A 22,311-nucleotide genomic window follows, 5' to 3' on the forward strand; every position below is an offset into this window, starting at 1 on the left:
AGCAGAGTATCGTTACTGTAATGGGCGCGGCCACCATGTACTTCCGGTCTGGTCGACATTTTTGTCGCTCCGATTGACGGCAAACAGCAACCCTTTCTTGATCTACCCCCAACGTGATTAAAGCCCGTTATTTTTTACTCTGCCCGACGAATAAGGGTAAGTTAAATATACGGGCCAACGATTTAGTAGTCATAAGAATTTGTATTGTTTTAAAACACAAGTAAGTCGTCGTAGTGTATGTAGCCCGATCGGCTTCTCGGAATGTGGAGGAGGGGATATGTGGAGGATGTTGGGCCAGCCTTTTGACACGGACCAGTGCCATTTAAATGGGTTTAATTTTATGAAACGTGTTTTAAATACATTTAAACCTTCTGTTCATTCATATGTAACATTCTAATGTATCGAAATTCATGCTGTTTTCTGGGTTTATTTCTTGGGGGCGTGGTCATGTCAGTGCGGCGCCCTCGAATCATCAAATTTATTGCACGCTGATTGATCCTGATAAGACGTTTCAATCTTTACCACTAGTACATATTAAAATGGTTTAAAACATAATCTAAAGTAATCGTTGTTGTGTTTTTAGTTCTGATAAGGGTTTTGTTTGTGTTTTAAAGCAAAAGCAGCAAAAATGTTTTACACGTGTGGACCCAATGAAGCCATGGTGGTCTCAGGTAAACTATGTGATTTACTGTATTTTTAATCTCGTATATAAAATTATATTTTGTTTTACTTTCGCGAGATTTGTCCGTTCTTGTTCTGTCTTTATTCAAACATTGAAACTGTAATGAATTCATAATATGACAATTCTTGGGTTGAGTTTAGCCATGGGTTGTCATTTTATTGTGCTAACGAAACAACTAAATGAAGTGGGGGGGGTTTCTTGATATTTTTTTTCATTTTTAAAATATTTTTTAATATTTAAATCCTTGGGTTCACTTAGCAGTGTGGCCTCATCCAATCACACAAAAGGTAAAACTTAAATTCATGTAGGTTTTATTTTATTTTTATTGGACTCATTTGCATTTCTTCATATAAGTTTCACATTAAAATAAACCCATAATACTGTCAATTCCCTCTGATCAATATAGCAGTAGGTTATTCCATATTTTTGAATGAGATGTTTACTATCATTTGTTCAGTTAAAGTTACGTTAAAGTATGTATTTGTATGCTTATCACAGGATAAATATACGTTTAGACCAGTGGTTTTGAGCCTGGTTCGATCAAACCCTAGGGGTTTGGTGAGTCATTCTCAGGGGTTCGGCAGAGCCTCTTCTGCAGAGGACCGAACACACCTGATTTAGCGTGTAAATTCGTGATGACGCATATCTGAAGTGGTCTCGCAAAGGCAACAGCAGAAGTCATGCTGATTTGCAGGTTTGTAATTTGTTTTGAGTTCATGTATTGTGTAGGTTTTGTTCTTTGAACAAGGGGATATTCATGCACAGCTCATTTTTATGCACCAGTAAAAACACTGATGTTTTGAATTTGAAAAAAAAAAAATTTTCACCACAGAGGGGTTCGGTGAATGCGCATATGAAACTAGTGGGGTTCGGCACCTCCAACAAAGTTAAGAGCCACTGGTTTAGACTTTTTTGTTAAGTTTGGCTCATGAATCCCTGTGTAAGAACATGATGGATTAACAGAGGTAGTTTTTTTTTTTTTCCTTCTGAAAGTTTGCAACTTGAATGCAGCCAAGTTGGATCAGTAAGACGTCACGTTTGTGTTGTGCGACCTTGTCTTTACTCGCAGGCTTTGGCCGATCGCCTCCTCTCATGATCGCCGGAGGACGAGTGTTTGTCATCCCGTGTATTCAACAGATTCAGAGGTGATTGCGCTACTCTTCTTGTTTGTCTTTTGTATTCTTTGGGTGGTTGGGCTGAGCTAAAAAAAAAAAAAAAAAAGGTCCTGAAACATTCAGCTCGTTGATGGTGGGAGATGAGTATAAATGCTGTTCCTGGTCTTGCTGGTCATCACAGGCCCAGGAGAGTGGTGAATAATTGAGTTACTTCTCTCTGGCTTTGCTTCTCACATCCTCTTGTGTAATGGCACAAACCCGTTATTAGATTTTTCTTTTCTGTTGCCGTGCGACAATCCTCTTGGTTGATTTGTTTGAAAATACTTTGCCCCCACGCCCATTTGCATCTTTTTCTGTTTTAGGATCACGCTGAACACACTGACGCTGAACGTGAAGAGCGACAAAGTGTACACCCGCCATGGTGTCCCCATCTCTGTCACGGGCATTGCTCAGGTAATAGTTGAAAGGCTGGAGTGGGGGGGGCAAAGGTCACATTTAAAGGGCCAGGGACATCCCTTTTTTTTTTTCAATTAGAACGGAATTTGATAGAATGTATAAAGTGAACACATTTGCCGCATTGGAAATTAAAAATGGACACCGATTACTAAGAATAAAGCTGAAATGAAATGCCAGTTTATCGATCGGGTCCCGCACGAAGCCAAACTGGCGGCGCCATTACTGTGACATCACAAGTTGTACATCTGGATGTCAACAAACCCAAACAATATGGCAGATGATAGCGACAGCTCCGTTTCTAGCGGCAATATTAGCATCATTTTATCCGATTCAGAAACCTCTTTTGACGCAGAATATGATGAATCTAGCAGTTCACTTGGGCTGAGCTGAGCACATTTTCTGAATTGTGCCCCTCCCGTCACTCTGGTTAGGTTGGCATAGTAAAAAGTGCTCTTGGGGGCTTTAGAGTGCCGAGTTGATCTCGGCACATGAAGACATGACCACCTGCAACGTTTGGTTTAGGTTTTATAAGCATTTTTAATTTTATTGCTTAAATCGCATTTTCTCGACGAGCTGAGCACGTTTTCTGAATTGTGCCTCTCCCGTCACTGTGGTTAGGTTGGCATAGTAAAAAGAGTAGAGTGCCGAGTTGACCACTGCGCATGGAGAAATGAACATCTGCAGTGTTTGGTTTAGGTTTTAGGCGCATTTTTAATTTTATTTCTTAAATCGCATTTTTTCGACGAGCTGAGCACGTTTTCTGAATTGTGCCCCTTCCGTCACGCTTCGACATACTTTTCAAACTCAAAGTCTCCTTTATTGTCAATTCCTCCGCATGTCAAGACACACAAAGAGATCGAAATTACATTTCTCACTATCCCAGGGTGACAAGACAGAGTTCACAACGCACATACAAGTAAACAACACAGGAAAATTAAAACAAGAAGATGAACAATAAGAGTGATAGCACGCTAGCCGCTCCCGATGCACAGCAGAGTCCGGAAAGATGACAGTCAACCAGGCCACTGTGAACACGAGCACACAGCAGGCACGCACTGTCCGGTTCGTGGATCCTATCAGGCGAACTCAACCCATCTTGTCGTCCCGCGAACGAACGTACGCCAGGATAACGGAAGGCACGGCTAGGCGAGCTGGGTTGGCCGCAAACCTGGCCCGACGTATCCGCGCTGGCCCCTCTTCTCTTTTTGTTTACATTCACTGAAGCTAAACGCGTACAACTTGAGACGTCATGAGACGTCACTTCCGGCTGGCGGCTCGGTGCAGTCAAACTCGTCTGTGCGGCAAATTTAAATTATATTTTTCAGAGCAACAGCTTCCTTTTCGTTGTTTCGAGCGTCAATTTATATTTATAAGCCCATAAGCTAACTAAAACCGATTTATACATATACCGGTGTCTCTAGCCCTTTAAATGGACATAGAAAATATCCTTTTTTTTTTTTTTTTTTTTTTTTTTTTAAACTTCGCCTTGATCAGCTGATGCAAAGTTTCATGGCTACAGTCTGTCACATGTTAGATAAAACAGATCTCCGTATGATGCGCTCTGACCACAATTAAAAAACAAAAAACATTTAACCTCGAAGGCAGATCCTTTTTTTTTTTTCCCATATTGATCAGTTTGTGCCAAATCATTTTCAGGAGCACAATTGTCATGGCCAAAATATAAACAGTAGTCAAGTTCCACTGATGCCTTTCCACATCACAGGTGAAGATCCAGGGCCAGAACAAGGAGATGCTCGCTACTGCCTGCCAGATGTTCATGGGCAAGTCGGAGCCCGAGATTGCCCAGATCGCCCTGGAGACGCTGGAGGGCCACCAGAGGGCCATCATCGCTCACCTCACCGTGGAGGTTAGGCTGTCATTTCACATACTATACAATATGGTAAGACAAGCACTCGCGACAACTAAAACGCATCCCTCACCCGCCGCAGGAGATCTACCAGGACCGCAAGAAGTTCTCCGAGCAGGTCTTCAAGGTGGCTTCCTCGGACCTGGTCAACATGGGGATTGGAGTGGTCAGCTACACCCTCAAAGATGTCCATGATGATCAGGTAGACGCTTCAGAGGAACCAGCGCTAGATGATGTCAGCAAACTTGAGTTTTACAGCTTGTTTAAAGCAGTTTATTGCCACCCCCACCTGAACTTTGAACACAGCGCACACAGTTAGTTACACGTTGTGCACAACTCAAGTCCGTTAGCGTACAACACCACACGCCTGTTGTGTAATAGGCTTTGCGAGCTTGCATTATCGTTTGAATGAAGGACTACACAATTTCCATCAATGAAAACAAGTCTCACGATCATTAGCCCCGCCGCCAGCATGACAATTCATTGACACGCATTCACATGGCGCTATTCTTAAAGTGGGAAACAAGGCAAGCGGCCGGTCACATCAAGACTATGCAAATACAAATTTGCAACAATCCCGATGCAGGTACCCTTTGTCTCAATTGTCAGTGTGGACCGTACCTGCATCTTTCTTGTCTTTTCATGAAGCTTTTAGCATTCGTGATGCCCCTGAGTGCTAATGCACTGAGGTTATTGACTCCCTCAACCGCTCGGTACATTAGTGACATATTAGCGCCAAGTGCTACCATGGTAACCATTCACCGTTAGTCACACGGAGGATTGTAGTAGCATGACAAGGCAACCAAAATGTTAGGAGTAGCTCACAATGCAGTTTTATAATAAGCATCATCATGTTGTTACGCAAATACATCTCTAGGCAGAATATTTACATCCAGCTGTACGTGTTTTACCTTCAGGATTACCTCCACTCGCTGGGTAAGGCCCGGACGGCCCAGGTGCAGAAGGACGCCAGGATCGGAGAGGCTCAGTACAAACGGGACTCCGTCATCAGGGTAAGAAAGTCATCTGGACTCGAGTCCTTGTCAGAGTGAGCAAAAGGTTGCTGTTGCGTGCGAAGGAAGCCCAGGCCATGCAAGAGAAGGTTTCCGCTCAGTACAAGAATGAGATCGAGATGGCTAAATCCCAGCGGGACTACGAGCTGAAGAAGTCGGCCTATGACATGGAGGTCAACACTAAAAAGGCGGAGTCGGAAATGGCCTATCAGCTTCAGGTAACCCCCCGCCTCGTCTCGCCAGATGGAAGCTCGTCTCTGGCCCTTGGCCGCTCTTGTCCTTGTAGGTGGCCAAGACCAAGCAGCGCATTGAGGAGGAGAAGATGCAAGTGCAGGTGGTGGAGCGCAGCCAGCAGATCATGCTGCAGGAGCAAGAGATTGTCCGCAAGGAGAAGGAGCTGGAGGCCAAGGTCAAGAAGCCCGCGGAGGCCGAGAAGTATCGTCTGGAGAAGCTGGCTGAGGCTCAGCGGTAAAGCGCCAACAGCAAGAACGTGAGTGGCCATCCGAACCGATGATTTGCATTGAGGACGTTTTCTGGTTGTCTCCTCGCCAACAGCCTGCAGCTCATCATGGAGGCAGAGGCCGAGGCCGAGTCCATCAGAGTGAGTCTCTTGGGGATTAGTCATTGAGAGAAATGCACGTACCCGACAATCTTCCCCTTTGTCTTGTGCATGCGTGCAGATGAGGGGAGAGGCGGAGGCCTTTGCCCTGGAGGCCAAAGGTCGCGCCGAGGCTGAGCAGATGGCTAAGAAGGCCGAGGCCTTCAAGCAGTACGGAGAGGGAGCCATGGTGGACATGCTGCTGGAGAAGCTTCCTCTGGTCAGTTTTATTTTGAAGCTACACCTACATGTGCTCCTGTGCATCAGCAGAAGAAGCTCAAGCAAAGCTAAAGACGAGGATCTCAGGGGCGCTGCTGGACTTTTGTCCATCGCGGCGCACCGTGTTAGCCACACTTAAGAGTCATTCTGCGGACTCTCACCAGCAGACCAGTTTTGCCTCACTGCCTTCATCCCTGCAGATGGCAGAAGAGATCAGCAAGCCACTTTCGTCGACCCAGAAGGTCACCATGGTGTCCAGCGGTGGAGCGGACGTGGGCGCCGCAAAGCTGGCCGGCGAGGTCCTGGAGATTATGACCCGCGTGCCCTCGGCAGTGGAGAAGCTCACCGGAGTGGACATCTCCCAGGTAGGCGTCGTGGTTTCGCAGAAGCCAGCTCATTTGTGGTTTGACTTGTGACACCGTACCTCCCATCAGCAGGTGACGGGGCAGGCCCTCCGTGTGCATTAGTACGCCATTGACCAGTCATACGACGCCCTCTCCCCACCTCCCTGCGTGTGTGAGTGTCAGCCTTATCCAGCCGCGCGTATCCGTCTCTGTTTTTTGACCCCCTGTCATATCTCCCACAAGTGCTTTTTACCCACCGGACAAAATCCGTTACGCTGCAAAGCCTCAAAATGAGTCAACGGGTAAAGTTTGTCGATTGGACGAGCTTTTTGTCCACTATGCTGGTCTGTGAAATCAAGTTAGTGTTTGCAATGCATGTTGTTACCGCCAGCTCAGCTCAGCTCCAAAGAGTCATCGCGCCTCGCTGAAAAGAACAAGTGGTAACTTTTACAGGACAAAAAGTCATAAGACAAAAACGGTCATTTTCATGCGAGTTAGAGAATTAAGTTTAAACATGTTGTGATTTTAGGAATAAACTAAACGTTTAGCGGAAGAAAATGGTTAATATATTGTAACATTAAGAGAATAAGGCTGCATTCTTTAGGGTGTGAAAGTCATCAAATTCAGAGAAGTTTGTAATGTTAAGAAAATTTTGATGTGGACGCTACAACGATAATGGTAGAATGAAAGTGTGCCATTGCATTAACATTAGAATATTACAGGAGAATAGTCACCAGATTACAGTGAAAAGAAAAGGTCCAATCAAAATCGTATGAAGATTTGTGACTATAAATATTGCTGAGTGAAACGCTTATCAGGACAAAAGTACACATTTCCTCAAAAAATGATACCTTTACTCTGAAAATAAAAACTTGAAAGGCATAAATTCTTACAAAATTATTTTTTTTCCCCGCTCTTAGTCTAAGTAGATACATTTATTCTATTTCAACTTACAACATGTATTTGTAGAAAAGTGAGAATTTTCTTTTCAATGTTGCCAAGATCCTCTTTAATATGCAATTTAATTTGACATATGGAGGCGGTAGTTGGGAGCGCGTGGCTGCTCGTGTCACCTCCTGAAAGCTATAGCAAGTGTTTTGGATTGTTCATGTACGTCAACGTCACTAACTCGGCCACGCTGACTATGTCTACGAGTATAAAGATGTTGTTAGGCTCACCTAGAGGTTTTTGTACTTCAGTTTGGTGTCAGTTTTTAATGCTTTACTAACGACCCAAAGCTGGATGGATGCATGTCGTCACCGTGAAGTGCCTGCCTGCTTCAACTCCTCGTCAAACCTCAGCGCTCATGCGCTCAACCTGTTACGCATCAGGGAAGAAGATGAAGAAAAAAAAAAATCACCTTATATCTGAATAGGTTATGTCACAAAGGGCTGGAAAATTTCCATGGGAAGTTAAGATGGGAAAGCATAAGTCAACATTTCGATGTATTCCCGACAAATCCTATGGAAAGTTTGCAGTTTTTGCAAGCCTATATCCGAGCCATAATGCTGCCACTGCAGGTGCCTCTTCATTTTTCAGTGTAGCCCTTTTTAAACATCTACTTTTTATTATGTTACAACAAAGCATGTGTAGCCCCAGTGATAGTGTTAAAAGTGCAGCATTTATCTGTATTAAAATGACATTCAACAAATAAAGTTCTGCTTTAATTATTGGAAAGGGCTCAACTTTATTGAGATGCCTACAAAAATAAACAGCACACATGGATGACACAATGGCAGCAAGCGTTACACACATACAGGAGACTCGGAAGTTTTCCATATTAGTTCAGGAAAATAAAAGATTTGCATTTAAAAATATGTACAAACTAAAGAAAGCATGTACTATAAAAATACAGCTTTAGTTGAACTACAGTGTATCAAAAAGGACTCAAACAGCACCGAGGCCATTTGCAATCAGTAAACAACAATACGATCGAGAGGGACCGAAGATCCAAAATATCCTCCTTGACCCAATAGCGAGAGAAGGCAGAAGCGCAGGAGGCAGACGTGTTTGAAAAGGCCAGGCCTAATTGGACTGAGCGTTTGATTTGGCAGGTTGTGTCACCACAATTGAGGAACTGCGTCATTTTCAGAAGAGTCAATTTGGGCTGGTGGGTCTGGGAAGTGCACCATAGCCAACGGGCTATGCTTGGGGGCAAAAAAAAAAAGTTCCAGCGCGAGTCAGGGCGCACCCTGGAATTGAACCCAAGGCAGAGTCATGATTCACATAGCTATGTGAATCACGACACTGTCATCTCCAAAGATCCAAGTGGCTGTTCGAGACACCACATCTTAAGGAGGATGACGAGTCCTCCATTTTGAGCCTGGGTTGACTGTGAACCACCATGCTCACAGTTAAGCATTGCAGGCCGAACATCCCAATCAACTTGCGCTCAGTCTGGACTTGATTGCCATTTGCTGAGAATCGAGGATGGGCCTACTTAAAAAATGGCGGCAATGTGAACCACTCCACCGACGGTTCAGAGGGGCTGTAGCCCTGAGATGTTGCAACAGTCCTTCACCTTCCTCTCGCCTCATTTCCTGTGCTTGTAAGAAAAGGCTCCTAATGGAGATTGCACCCGCCACCACTACACGACACAATGTAGCTCAGCCTCGAAACTAATTACACCTATCAAGCTTCAGTTTTTTGTGGTTTGGGAGGGTGTGGTGGAAAAACTGAACCAGCAGCATCTCCAGTAGTCCCGCCCACCAAAGAAGTACAAAACATGGTTGTCCGGGTGGGGGGTCGGCACATTGACGCGGCTTGTTGAAGCGCTGCGCAGCCTCACACCATGTTCATGGCGTCCTCTGCAAGGAAGGTGTGGATGTGGCCAAAGGATGGCCGCAGCTTGCAGTCTCTGTTCCAGCAACCCAACATGAGCTCATAGAGACCCTGAGGGCACACGGCGGGCTTGCCCAGATACACCTGGCGGAGGACACGGCGCGAGTGAGGCAGGGAGGGAGGTGCTTGCAACGATGCCACTGGATTGGCCGAGTGCGGGAGTGCTACCTGTCTCCCCTGGTCTCGGAAGAACTCTGCAGCGTTGTCTATGACTTGCTCGTCTGTCAAGTTGGAGTACGGCTGCTCCTGGCACACGCTCAGCATCTCCCACAGGGTCACGCCGAACGCCCACACGTCGCTGGCTGTGGTGAATTTACCCTGTTCATACGTGGCGGGAGGGCCAAAAGCAGTCTTCAAGTCGTGGCAGCAAAATTGCAATGACATCATTTGCCCAACAATTTGAGCTAAAGGGTACATCTTTGATGAGGAGAGCCATAGAATGGATTGTCGAAGTCCCAGAATGTATGATAGAGGATTATGAAGGCCTTAGACATGTTTTTTTAAATTCCACTTATCAGGCTGGAACTCTCAGCTCATCAGCGCAGCACTAATATTAGCCCTTCTACACAGAGGACAAATAATATGACTATTCTGTTGTTTGCCTATTAGCCTGCTAGCTAATTAGCATTAGTATTTTAGCTAGCAGGCCACAGGCTTATGCTCACCATGAGGATGCACTCCCAGGCCATCCAGCGTATGGGCAGCACGGCTCGGCCTTGGATCCTGTAGTAGTCCCCGGCGTAGAGATTCCTACTCATTCCAAAGTCAGCGATCTTGATGTGGCGCTGTCCGCTGGGGTCATCAGCGCCGCTGTTGCCCCTCTCGCCGCCCACCAGGCAGTTGCGTGTGGCCAGGTCGCGGTGCACAAAGTTGAGCGAGGACAGGAATTTCATCCCCGATGCGATCTGGCCAGCCATAGAGATGAGGGCCGGGTACCTGGCGGCAAAAATGGAACACTGAATGGAATTCAAATTGACGTTGCAATGTGGTGAATTTCTCTACCCGATGGTGGGCGTGGTGTGCAAAGGCCCGCTCTTGTCCAGCAGAACTCGGTGGGATAAGTACTGGTTGAGGTCACCGCTTTCCATGTACTCCGTCACCATGCAGAGCGGGTCGCTGCTCACACACACGCCCAAAAGACGGATGATGTTGGGGTCCTTCAGGCGGGACAAGATCTTCACCTCCTTCAGGAAGTCATTCCTAAGAAGCAATAAGAGTACAAACTAGAAGAGAATACTCATCTTGCCCAAGAAAAAGCAACTCTTTTCAAAACTATTTTTTAGTACCAGTGCGCTCACATCCGTGGAAGAAGAAAAAAAGATGGTTATAATGTAAACAAGTCAACATGTTGGGCATCAACTGGGCTTTTTGATGTGCGTGCCTTGGCCACCAGGGGGCAGTATAATGCAAAAATTCAGAAACAGAGGTGGTCCAAATGGAATGTTTGTTGTCAGGTATGGCAATCATCAGTTGGAATACACCCTGCTGATGTACAACTCGATCTACTTCCTCTCTCTGCTATTAAGTATGCATCAAATCTACGTATCCCAATTATTCCACTTGAGAGCAAAAAAAAAAAAAAAAATGGAATAAGACTGCTTGACGAATGGAAAATTTGCCTAAAGTGATGAGCTAACCTGGCATTCTTGGATGCATCAGGCCGCAGTATCTTGACAGCCACCAGCAGAGGGCGACCTTTCCTCACGTTGAAGGGAAACTCCAGGTTCGGAAGGTCCTGAGGGTTCTCAATCTCGCACAGGTGCACCTGGCATGAGAACAACAAAGACACTGTTTAACCACAGGTCGTTACACCAGACTGAGAAATTCACTCACTCCGTGATCACAAGACAATCGATTCATCGGTCTCCAAAAAATGCCTCAGTCAGGCCCAAGAACTTAGACTGGGAAGTGTCTTACCTCTCCAAACTGTCCTTCCCCTAGCTTCTCCTTGAAGACGAGACACTGGCGGTGCAGCTCGGGCAAGGGGCCAGCGTCAGCGCCCGGACCGGACGAGGCCAGGGCTGGTACGGCATACGTGTTGTTGCCGCTGACGCCCTGCAGGCTCACGATGTCGGCCTCGGCATAGTGCGGGACACTGGCAGGCAGCGGGTGGGACGCTGGGTAGGGCGGTGAGCCCGGGTAGGGCGGTGGCTCGTCCCGTACCGGGGGGAATCCCTTATCTGGGGAAGACTCTGAGCCGCACCCTGGGGAAGAGGCGGATGTTGAGGGTGAAATGCCAAGGAACCGAGCGGGTCGGACATGTCGGCGGCTGTTACGTGTTGGAGAGAAGAAAAAAACCGTGTTGCCTTAAAAGGGAAACCCAAGACGAAAATTTTTCTCCTTTTTCCTTGCCCTCCTGGGAGTTTAAGATCAAGCGATGTTCGAGAATAATTGTCAATTTTTTGTACATGTGAAGCCCTTTGAGACTTTAAACTTGACTTGACAAGACTTCAGGCCTCGGGAAAGGAGAATGTAGCCCACCTCTTGCCCAAAGTCAGCTGGAACAGGCTCCGGCCCACCCGCCAAAGATCTGGTGTCAGTCGGCGCCTCCTTTAAGTAACAGGCGGCGCCCCTAGGCGCCAGCATCTTCCTTTACAAGGAAAATGCAGTAATCTCTCACCCTTATTCATTTGAGGAAGAACGCGCACAGAAAGTATGAATAAAATGCTGGCGCAAGATTTGGAAAAAAATGGAATCCCTCGAGGGAAACTGAGCTTATGTTGCAGACCACATCAAGAACCATCAGAATGAGCAGCACAATGTCCACTACACGAAAGTAAAAACGATTTGACTCAACATAGTCTGTACTATGCCACTACGAGACATTTTTATAAAGCAAAAAGTCATGTTTTTTGTCTTTTTTCATCCAATGAAAGGCACAAAGACAATCATAAAAATCTTGGCAGACAAATGACAGGATGGATATTGAGAGCTTACCAAGGAGGTTCCCAAAGGCTTCAGCTTGGGAGAACGTTTATTGTTAGAACAAAGGCCACCACACAAGGCAAGAGTTAAAAAGGAAGCAAAGTCAGACGCATGCGTGACGTAGAGGAAGAAGAGTGACGAGCGACTCCACTAGATTGCAGCCAAACCTGACTGCAAGATTCAAGTAAGGGTGGGGGTCGGGCATCCACCACGTTTTGGGCTGCGGTGGGCAGCTCCAAGGTGTCTTACCATGGGGCACATTGAGACTCTTTTCCTGAGCACGACAGGTGCTGGGCCTGGAGCCTTCCCTGTGATCTGACAGGAGCAGATGACAGGCCGGGTTGGGCAACAGCAAGGCTGGGAGAGCACAAACGCACGCCATGCCACACACAGGACAGTACAGGGCAGGCCACCGTATCAAGTAGACACAACAAAAGTCTTGGGCTTGAGTCATTTCAATGCGGCAGCGCTTCACGGAGACACCATGCCAACAAACTGCTGCGCGCGTGCGGGCGAACGTTTGCGACCTACCCGTGCTGTTGCAGTGGTCCCGCAGGCGCAGCAAGGCGCTGGGCTCCTGGTACTCGCTTTCGGCATCGCGCTCGGGATCGTCGGGGAAGGTGTGTATGCGCTGGTAGCGGCCGGAGTAGCTGTGCGTGTTGTTGATGACCACGTTGTCCGAGGGCACCGAGAGGTGCACGCGTAGCTCGTCACCCGACAAGCCGCCCTGCGCCTGCGCGACAGAGCCCCACGTCAGCATTGGAATGAGCGCACAAGTTCTACAAAATGACATTATCCTTTGTTTGCTGAACAAAGCACTGGCTAATGTCAAAGTAGTGCTTTGGTGCCGCACCGTAACGAGTTCTACAAAATGACATTATTCTTTGTTTGCTGAACAACTCACTAAAGCACTGGCTGTCAAAGTAATGCTTTGGCGCCACACCATCTTGGTGCCAAAAAAAGTCATTTGAAGTGAGGGGAGGAGCTTTGTTAAGATAGCCTTGTCAAATAGAAAAAGTACATTTGCGTTGACAAAAGTTAGTGGCCAAGCATCATGGTTTTTGATTTTTCAGTAAAGTCTCTTTTGCATCTTAGGGTTAGAAAAGTCAGAAAAGTCCTTTCGTCCGCTTGTTTGGTCCGGACCAAATGCGGACTAAGGGTGTATTCAGACCTGACTGTTTGGTCAGCTTTAAACGGACCAGGGTTCGATTTTAACTCTGGTCCGGACCTTTTGTGCAGGTGTGAATCCTGGTGCGGATTAAAGAAACAGACCGAGACCCACTTTTTTGCTTCCAAACGAACTTTGGTGCGGTTCGCTTCAGGTGTGAATACAAACAGCGTAGATCCGAACCAACAGCACAAATATGCAGAGCAAGAACGCAGCGCGTGGGACTAGCATGTTTTCTTCCATTTCCGGGTCTGTGCCCTGTGTGCCGCGCTGGTCAATGCTGGCCAATGGGAGCACAGATCGTCACAAGCGTGGGTGTGTTTACAAAACATACTTTGCTTGCAAAATGTACAGTCTGAATAGGAACCACACCAAACGAAAAAAATTAGGTCCGCTTTTGGTCCGGACCAAACTAAAACGGACGAAAGGGCTTTTCTGGATTTCTTTCATCTGGTTCACACAGAGCACAGCACTTGAAAAAGTGGGTCTCGGTCCGTTTCTTTAATCCGCACTAGGATTCATTTGCGTGTATTCACACCAGCACAAAAGGTTGGGACCAGCATTAAATTCGAACCCTGGTTCGTTTAAAGTGGACCAAACCGTCAGGTCTGAATACACCCTTAAATTCGGTTTGCTTTGGTGAGTTGTCACTTTGACTCGGACCTTCCCCAGTAGTTTCTTCCAGTACTGCCTCCAGAGAATGCCGGCGATGATGGCCAGCAGCAACAGGATGATGCCCACCAGGCAGCCAATCAGGACAGCCGCATCGCCGCTGTCATCCTTTGCCAGGGGAAGCCCCGCCCTTGGAGACACGGCGGCCAACTCGGAACCTGCGCCGGAGGGGGCAAATGAGCTATCGCTTACGCGTGAGTGATTGATAGCACAAAGGCCCGCGCTTGGAGAGAACGATGGACGAGCGCCCAAAGTCATTTTCCTTTTGTCTCACCTGACAGCGACCAATTAGCAGTGGTGTCTGTCATGAGGGTGGAGGTAGTGGTGGGAGGAGGCACTGGAGGGGGAGGAGGAGCAGATTAACAGGAGGAGGGTGAATGAGCCGAGGTGGTAAAGGGGAAGCGAAAGAATGACGGAGACGATGTCTGCCAGAGTAGCACAAAGGCGCTCAAGTGCAAATATTCAGCTTCAATAATAATAAGCAAGATCAGACAAAAAAGCAGCTGTCTGGCAGGCTCCCTGTGTCCAACGTCATGTTGCTGGGTGGTGGATGAGGAGGCGAGAAGCGTAGTGGGTAATGACGAGCAGGCGGAGGACGGTGAGAGCGGCAGCTTGACCGGCCGGACTCACAAGAGCCGGCAGTGGCGCCTCTGCGGCTCAGGGTGGGAGAGGCTGAGGTGTGGTTGACAAAAGGGGAGGAGCTGGTGGTGGGAGTCTTGCGATCATTCATCTGAGTCTCGTCCTTTTCAAAAGTGTCTAGAGGACAGGAACAAGAGAGAAAGAGGTTTCAGAAAACCACATCAACATGCAACCGCCGTGGCGGAGGCGTTTATTTGATTTTTTTTACTCTCACCCCAGGGAAGTCCCGGCATAACGCAGGGAGGCCCAGTGGCCCCACGACCCCCCATCTAGCTCCGCCAGTGGCAGGAGTAGTATCAAGACTCTAAGCAGTAGTGGTGCTTACCTGAGAGGAAGGTTATCTCGCTGAGGAGCATCCATCGGTCGGTAAAGAAGAAGCTGCAGCGCAGGATGTGAGCGAGGCGTCCGTCCAGGGGCAACGAGAGCGTGCGAGATGACGGGTCCTTGAGGTCGTCCAGTGGGACCGACAGGGTCAGGACCGGCGATGACCACGGCTGCAGCAGCCCACCCTTGAAGGAACACTCCACCTTATTGAACACCCGCACGCCCTGAGTGTGACGGTTGTTGCTGTGCACCTGCGTAGATGACAGTGGACCAGGAAACAGATGAGGTCCTGTTCAAAGTCAACTGAATTTTTAATAATATTGCACTGTCCTGTATCGTAATAAAATGACATGGAAACTTATCAGCCTACTAATACCACTGGCGGAGCTAGAGGTGGGACTGTGGGGGCACTGCCCCCCCCTTTACCAAAATATGCTTGGAACTCCCAGATTTCGTTTTGCTTGGAACTCCCAGATTTTGTTTTGCAGACCTCTTGCGATCGCCATTGACCCACCATTGGTTGAAACCTAATTTCACTTTTTTTTTTTTTTTTTACTCGCCCCTAAAAAGTCATTTGTTTGAAGTGTGTTAGGTTGTTTTCACAACTTCAAGGTTCTTTTATTAACCTATAAAACATTGCATGGCTTAGTGTCTTCGTATCTCGTCAATCTCGCTGTACCTCACATTCTTTGCAGAAACCTTCATTCGCACAACACTGGTCTTTTAGCAACTCCGAGGGCCAAAAAGAAGTCCACAGGGTCAAGAGCATTCTATATTCTGACTCCAGAGCGTTGGAATGCCCTACCGATAGATATCAGAATCAGCGTTCCCTCTAAGCTGCGCAGCTGCGCAATTGCGCACTGCTCACGCAGACAAGAAACTCTATGCTGCACATGAAATAAAATTCAGCATAAACTGATTGATTAATATCTAATGTTAGACGTAATCTAATCTAATTAAGTCGACGGATGATTTTCTTTCTGTGCCTTTTTGTAGTGTAAATCAGTGATTGACAGGTGTCCAGCCAATATGATATGGTTCACTTAGGCTAAATAGCCAATGATAGCATTGACAGTGCCTGAAAATGTGTCCTATCCATTCGTGCCGTGCAGGTCAGCTAGCTAACAACAGTGCAGCGGAGTCAAGAGATGCAAATGCTAAGTGAGCTCATCCCTTATCATGGCGAAACGAACAAACAGCGACACATCCACTCGCCAAGACAAAGTAAATAAGAGATGCGGCAGTTTTTGAAGATGGAATGGCTGTCGGAGTGTGTGCAAATAAAAGAACAAAGGGTGGAACTTGGTGTGACTTTTTCAAGTGAGAAAGGTCAACTATGCAAAACATGCAGTGAAGACAAAGTGGCAGGCGAGTTTACAGAGGGAAAAATATGGACTAAATGGAAATTTGGCTACCTCAAGCGTCACATTCAGCAGAAATGTCAATAGAAAGCTGTTGAGATTGTACAAAGACTCAAGGTGGGACAGGGGATCGGTACATTATTGCGAGAGCGCAAAAGACCGACAGTAAAGGAACGAGCTGTCACACAAAACAAAATCCGACCCCGAGCAAGTTAAAGTTCTCATTGACAATATTTCATTCATTTATCTATTTATTTATTTATCAATCAATCAATCAATCTGGTGTTGCACACAGTGGTCCACAGTGTGCACAGGGAGCTTGTGTGTTTGCACAGACATTTGAAAAATTAGAGGGAACATTGATCAGAACTGCTACCTCAGTAGAAACATTTTAGACAGGGTTAAAGGCACATTTTTATGCTATGGCCTTTAATTAACTTGTGTTGACCGATTCGGCTGCAATTTGTGTTTTCTGTCCTGCCTCCCCACCCAGGGAGGGGGTTAGGTGACACCCAAACTTAAAATGGCTGTCTGGATTTCATGTCGACCAATCAGGATGAGGGATCTGGGGCGGATTACCACCCTAGCAGACACTGCCATGACAATTGAGGGCACCTTCCTATAGCTCTTCACTGAAATGGACATCTACTTTTCTTTGAATTGTTTTACATTGTGTGTTAAATGTGCCCTCTCTGCATCCATTGCAGCCTGGTCATCCTGGAAGGGGGATCCTCCCATCTGTGGTCTCTTCTCAAAGTTTCTCAATTTTCCCTCCAGTTGGTTTATTTTTTTCTTGCCCTCCTGGGAGTTAAGATCAGGGGATGTTGGGAATAATTGTCAATTTTGCACATGTGAAGCCCTTTGAGACTTGTCTGTGATTAAGGGCTATATAAATAAACTTGACTTGACTTAAAGGACATATAGAAAATCGACTTTTTTTGCTTTTAAAATGTTCTTGTGTATTTGGAGTCTCCGGGAGTGTAGAAAAGTGTAATCTACCACTCCAGGTGCTGCAGAGATACTTTTATGATCTGTTTGGGGGGCTATTTTCTACTCAATTCAGATTTCTGCGCTTTCTATTACTTTTTTTTTTTTTTATCTATTACTAGGGTGACCAGACATCCTCTTTTCCCCAGACATGTCCTACTTTTCAGCCCCAAAAATCTGTCTGGGGGGAATTTCAAAAACTGTCCTGGACTTTGTTCGACTGCCTCACATGTACAATACATTGTCAGTAGAATTGCCACTCTGTTCCATTTCACTCTATTCCAGGTTACTCTGTAATAGTTTGCAAATAACTCATGCCCTTCTCCTCAAATCTAGCCACCTTGCTGATTGTGTGTGTGTGTGTGTGTGTGTGTGTGTGTGTGTGTGTGTGTGTGTGTGTGTGCGCATGAGGAGGAAGTAGGCGGGTGCTTGCCAGTGAGTGGAGATGCCGAAATGAAAATGCACCTTTACTTTATTTGTATGCGGTTTTTATTATAAATTTATTATTTGTTTATGTATCTATCTAAAGGCCGGTCCGTAAAAATATTTTCTGACATGTAACCGGTCTGTGGCGCAAAAAATGTTGGGAACCGCTGATAGAGACCACAACTAAATGAGTAAAATGTAAAACAGTAGAATTTATAAGCGTGATACATGGCCTTTCACGCTGACAGTTTGACCCTGGAACAGATACTACATTCCATTTGCATTCATTGCCATGGGAAAATTCTTCGTTGCGCTCCGATAAAATCCTCAAAATGCCCTTGAAACGAGTCAGAGGGGTGAAAAGCGTCCAAATGGGGAAACATGAGCGGCGCGCCGCTAACCTGGCACTTGGCTCCGAGACCGTCACCGATAAGTGGATCCACGTACGAGGCAATGTGTCAAGCTGCCTCCCTGCCGGCCGTTCTTTCTGCACGTGTGCATGTTCTCGTCAAGGTCGTGCCGCCTACCTGCATGACTCGGAGCAGGCGAGGCTTCTCGAAGTGGAACTCGATGTCCACGGCGGGCTTGGCCAGAACGTCTCTGTTCCAGCCGAGGTAGTCGTAGCCGGGCCACACCCGCAGCTCCTTGCTCTCCGTGAAGTCATCTCCTCCCAGAACGCCGTCACACAGCTGACCTAGGCCGCCAAATTGCACCCTGCGCCCACATTCAAACGCAAATTTGTTGACAAACAGGGAGAAGCTAGCAATGGTTGAGAAGATACGCTCAGAAAGAATCATGACTTGGTGTTCCACTCCAATTTGAGGGCTTTTCTTGACCAGATGTTTGACGCAACGTTCAGTTTGTCAAAAAATAAAACAATTTTCTTTGCCCATTTTGTAAATTCGCATTGCTGGGGAATCTCGTCTGTGTTGAAAACCCAATTGGAAATTTTTCAGTTTTCTTTCAAGGCAATACGGCATGGTCCGGCACAGCCCGGCCGTACTAACACAACAAGGTTACCCCACCTCTGCTGCCTGCCATCTGCGCAAGAACCCGTCTGGATCGCATCAAAAGGTGTTGGCTTACTCATAAGCAAAACATTTTGGGCTCATTGAGCGAGCGAGCGTGACCCCAACGCGGCCTGTCTGGCGGCTTGCCAAAACATTCTGGGCAGGAAAGGTGTCTCTGAGTCCCTCGGCAGCCATAACAACACGGGTGAGTGCTGCATTGAGCCTGGTCCTACTTACCCTTGCTCGGCACTGCCGTCGTAGGTGGAGTCGTTCAGGTAGACAGGCGAGCCTGACAGATTCATCACGTGGCCCACAGGAGCTGTATAAGCCTTCAGCCCGTCTACGAGAGGCGACAACCATTGAGGAATGAGTCCGTACATGGCGCGTAGGCACAAGGCAAACAAAGCAACGGCTCCGTTACTCGCTCCCCACCGCAGACTACCAAAGTCACTCAAACCGAGCCGAGTGGCGTAAAAGCGACCATATTCAGATGACAAATCAAGCTTATCTCCAACCAATTCGGCAGCCAACTTTAATGAGGCGGCGGAAAGACAGCGCTGATCCGGGGCGGCAAGACAGAGTGATGAACAATGAACAAGAGAGCGGGTGGCGGAGAACAACACTATTCATCAGAGGGCGGGCGCTTAAGCAAGATTTGTGCAATCAGGTCACATGACAGCCACTCACTCACCGGCCCACACGCAGCCGTAGAGTTCCACTCGAAGGCAGACGCTCATGACCCTGTCAGCCAGCGGGTAGAAGCGCACCATGCGGGCCACAATGGGCGGGCCCAGGTCCTTCAGAACCACATCATAGGTGTTGTCGTTCCCGGACACCACCTTGGAGGAATGACGTTGGGCATAATTGATGGAAAGGCCTTCAAATTATCTTTCAAATGCATCTTACTTCCTGGCCCCAGCGGTCCTTCCAGGTGATCCATTTCACACCATCCCGTGAGTAGCGCAGGCGATAACTGCGGGCAAACTCCTGGCCGTGCCCGTCAGCGTGGCGACCCTGTGTGCCCACCAGGGCCAGGAAGTGGAGCTTGCGAAGGTCCACCTGCAGTAAGGAGACAGCTTAGCTACGGCGCTAGCTTATGATTTAAATCAACTAGTTGACATGCAGAGCTCAGCTTCTTTTAACATCTACAAATGTCCTGCTCATCCATTTTTTCCAAAAATCAACCGCGGCCCACAAGTTTGCCCGTGCCCACTAGTCAATGGATATGAAAAGGTCAAACACTACTTTAGATGCTCAGAGAGCAGCAGTCTCATCTTGAATAATACGGACATGCTTGAGTGCATATTTTTCCAGAAAGTCATGTTCACATTGGATTCCAGACGTTGGAGCCAACAACCTCTGACGTAACGTGACTTGCGCACAGAAATCCAAGCGAGCTGGAGGCGTGGCGCTAACCTGAAGATATTCCGATCCATCGGGGAAGACAGCACCCGCGGGGCACCAAGCTCCGTCTCCTTCTCCGCTGCTCAACCTGAAGATGCACACGGGTCTCATTTACATTGGCTGACACACGGCCGGGTGGAATCAAAATGGCATTTAGCAGAAAAAAGAGCGGCAGATAGGTTTGGCAGCAAGGAGACGCCCACGTGTAAATCGACAACCGTGTCTACAAACGCGCTCAAGCTGGGGAAAGGTAAAAATGTACGGCACACACTAAGAAGAGGAAATGATTTGAGCTGTACTCTGTGACACGCACGCACAGAGCGGCAAAGCGCCTCAACTCTTGAGACGTCACGCTGAGAGTACTGCTGCTCGGTCATGCGGCAGAAAACAGACGGATGAGATCGCGCCCTTCCGAGGGAAAGATGAGCAGGGCGGGCCAAGGTGCATTGCAACATCGTATCGCCATGCAGTCACCATCCTTTCGAAAAATATTCAGGCCAAAGAAGAACTCGATATTTTGAAATCAGCATCACACCATGAAAAACATACGGCGCGCGTGCATGCGTGTGTGTGGTATTAAATTGTCATAATGAAATTTGTTAGATTTTTCACTTTTGGACAGCGATGAGACAAAATAATAATGTGCTTCTATGTACAACTCTAAAATGTGTTTCTGATGTGGGGTACGGTGGGGGAACTAAACTATCTTTCAGAGTTTCCTCCCTATTTCAGCTTTCCAAGTTGGCAAGTGTACATGCGATACGTTTTGTCCAAGTTTAACTGCTTCCTATCCAGAGGCCATTATTGAGGCACACCCTCCCCTTTTCTTGGAGCTCCAGTGCTGCAATCAGGTAATTATCTCTGCATCAATTCCCCCCGCTTGCTTCAACAATTCCTGCCGTGCTGTTAGCACCGATCCCTCCTCACTTGTTTGCTTTGCCGTGCGTTCGTCTCGCCGTCCGTCTGTCTTGCCCCCCCACCCCCTGTGCGTCTCCCGGAGGCTACTAATCATTTGCACGTGGTGGGACTCTGTGGCGAACGCACGCACGCCCGGCTGCCCACCCACGTGCTGGCTGGCTACGGCTGGTACGCGTCCATCTTAGCGCCTCGCCAAGCCCAACCTGCTCTCGCCACATTTTTGTGCCAGACAGATGAATCGCTCCTGTCATTAAAAAACACGCCTGCCATCATCGTCCAACAAATTGCTTTGGGGTCCTATTTCATTGCAAGACATTGGTTGGAAGAAAAACATCTGAGGGATGCTGAGCAGTCTTGCCAATTAATGAAGCGGAACGTTTTTAAGCACGTCGGGTGGCCGCAAAAGTGACTGAAGGTTGTTAAAAGGTGCCAAAAGGTGCTTTGTGTTTGAAAGACAAGCGAAAGGGTTCAACTCACGCAAGAAAATGGCAGCAAGAATGATGAGTGGAAGGCTCAACTCACGGACCTGGCATGCTTGGCCTCGGTGGAGTCTGACCAGGAGCTGGAGGCGCTGATGTCGGTGTCCAAGATGCTGCCGTCCTCCATCCCCAGGGCGTAACGGCACTGAGCGGCTGCCGACGGTGAAGGCCAACGGGATCAAAAAGGAAAACGGGAAAAGGCAGAGAACCGTCGTGAGCCACGTCAAAAACGCCATCTCTCCTTCCCGAGCATCATCGGTCACGGTGCATCGTTGGGGAAACTTTGGTGCCGCGTTGCATGAGACTTCCCAACCCTGCAACTGTTTAGAATGTTATCTCATGTAAATAAGTGATGAATACTATTTGCACTCATTGCAACACTAAATTGTTGGATGGGTTATATTTGTAAATGACCACAACCTCACATTGCACAAACGCAGCAGGCAAATGTGGATTATCTGTGACAGTCCCAGTCAAGGTGGCACCGGGAACAAAAGGAGGCACAGAAACCTCACCATCTCTCAACAGACATTATCAAACGATTTGGATTGAATGAGAGATTACTGAGAGTGGCAGGGGGAGGCTCTGGTCAGGTGGCGATAAAGTCCAGAAGGGACAGGAAGGGGGAGGCGAGTGGGAGGGGACGCTGTCAGTGAGTCACCCGAGTGGCAAACGTTAAAAAACTCGTTGGGGGGGTGAGGGCTGTGCACGAGCCGCAAGCACACTCGCGAAATCATCTTCGGCACATGGACACACGACAACGCTTTCAACTTGACACATTTGACATGTTCTACTTCATTTTGTCAAACCAACATTTGACAAACACATTCGGGTCAAGTGGTGGGTGTGACCCATCAAAGTTG

General features: G+C 47.6%; 2 protein-coding genes and 1 long non-coding RNA gene across 9 annotated transcripts in view; 1 reads left to right on the forward strand and 2 right to left on the reverse strand.

Annotated features, from left to right (window-relative positions):
• On the forward strand, nucleotides 1–7,971 carry flot1b (flotillin 1b). Of its 5 annotated transcripts, none has more exons than XM_088386053.1 (14): nucleotides 1–156; nucleotides 615–671; nucleotides 1,752–1,827; nucleotides 2,160–2,250; nucleotides 3,977–4,120; nucleotides 4,203–4,322; nucleotides 5,038–5,133; nucleotides 5,199–5,351; nucleotides 5,420–5,601; nucleotides 5,689–5,734; nucleotides 5,814–5,951; nucleotides 6,151–6,315; nucleotides 6,385–6,466; nucleotides 7,533–7,971. In XM_088386053.1, exons 2-13 carry the CDS (start codon nucleotides 629–631, stop codon nucleotides 6,415–6,417), a joined length of 1,287 nt encoding a protein of 428 aa, XP_088242179.1. In that variant the 5' UTR covers nucleotides 1–156; nucleotides 615–628; the 3' UTR covers nucleotides 6,418–6,466; nucleotides 7,533–7,971. The 5 variants fall into 5 exon arrangements, with proteins under 5 accessions (XP_088242179.1, XP_088242182.1, XP_088242178.1 ...); XM_088386056.1 differs by having other exon boundaries at nucleotides 6,388–6,466; XM_088386052.1 differs by having other exon boundaries at nucleotides 6,385–7,971.
• LOC148392621 (uncharacterized) lies at nucleotides 3,842–4,798 on the reverse strand. Its single transcript, XR_015860651.1, has 2 exons — nucleotides 4,742–4,798; nucleotides 3,842–4,346 (listed from the first exon to the last, which is right to left on the reverse strand). It is a non-coding gene; the product is annotated as an uncharacterized LOC148392621 (long non-coding RNA).
• ddr1 (discoidin domain receptor tyrosine kinase 1) overlaps nucleotides 7,951–22,311 on the reverse strand; it is a 21,508-nt gene continuing 7,147 nt past the window's right edge. The window contains exons 3-20 of one of the 3 annotated variants that reach the window (XM_088386049.1): nucleotides 21,496–21,601; nucleotides 20,064–20,139; nucleotides 19,554–19,706; nucleotides 19,339–19,486; nucleotides 18,885–18,987; nucleotides 18,165–18,351; nucleotides 14,865–15,114; nucleotides 14,531–14,656; nucleotides 14,175–14,237; nucleotides 13,892–14,058; nucleotides 12,592–12,793; nucleotides 12,310–12,375; nucleotides 11,053–11,339; nucleotides 10,773–10,900; nucleotides 10,138–10,335; nucleotides 9,801–10,071; nucleotides 9,304–9,453; nucleotides 7,951–9,219 (exon numbers count right to left, since the gene is read on the reverse strand). In XM_088386049.1, coding sequence (XP_088242175.1) covers nucleotides 9,079–9,219; nucleotides 9,304–9,453; nucleotides 9,801–10,071; nucleotides 10,138–10,335; nucleotides 10,773–10,900; nucleotides 11,053–11,339; nucleotides 12,310–12,375; nucleotides 12,592–12,793; nucleotides 13,892–14,058; nucleotides 14,175–14,237; nucleotides 14,531–14,656; nucleotides 14,865–15,114; nucleotides 18,165–18,351; nucleotides 18,885–18,987; nucleotides 19,339–19,486; nucleotides 19,554–19,706; nucleotides 20,064–20,139; nucleotides 21,496–21,601 — 2,822 coding nt within the window. In that variant the 3' untranslated portion in view covers nucleotides 7,951–9,078. Of the gene's footprint in view, nucleotides 9,220–9,303; nucleotides 9,454–9,800; nucleotides 10,072–10,137; nucleotides 10,336–10,772; nucleotides 10,901–11,052; nucleotides 11,340–12,309; nucleotides 12,418–12,591; nucleotides 12,794–13,891; nucleotides 14,059–14,174; nucleotides 14,238–14,530; nucleotides 14,657–14,864; nucleotides 15,115–18,164; nucleotides 18,352–18,884; nucleotides 18,988–19,338; nucleotides 19,487–19,553; nucleotides 19,707–20,063; nucleotides 20,140–21,495; nucleotides 21,602–22,311 lie in introns of all 3 variants that reach the window. The other 2 variants (XM_088386048.1, XM_088386050.1) reach the window with 2 other exon arrangements.

This window comes from Syngnathus floridae, chromosome 10, assembly GCF_059516105.1.
Source record: "Syngnathus floridae isolate MCC-2025c chromosome 10, RoL_Sflo_1.0, whole genome shotgun sequence".
NCBI lineage: Eukaryota > Metazoa > Chordata > Actinopteri > Syngnathiformes > Syngnathidae > Syngnathus > Syngnathus floridae.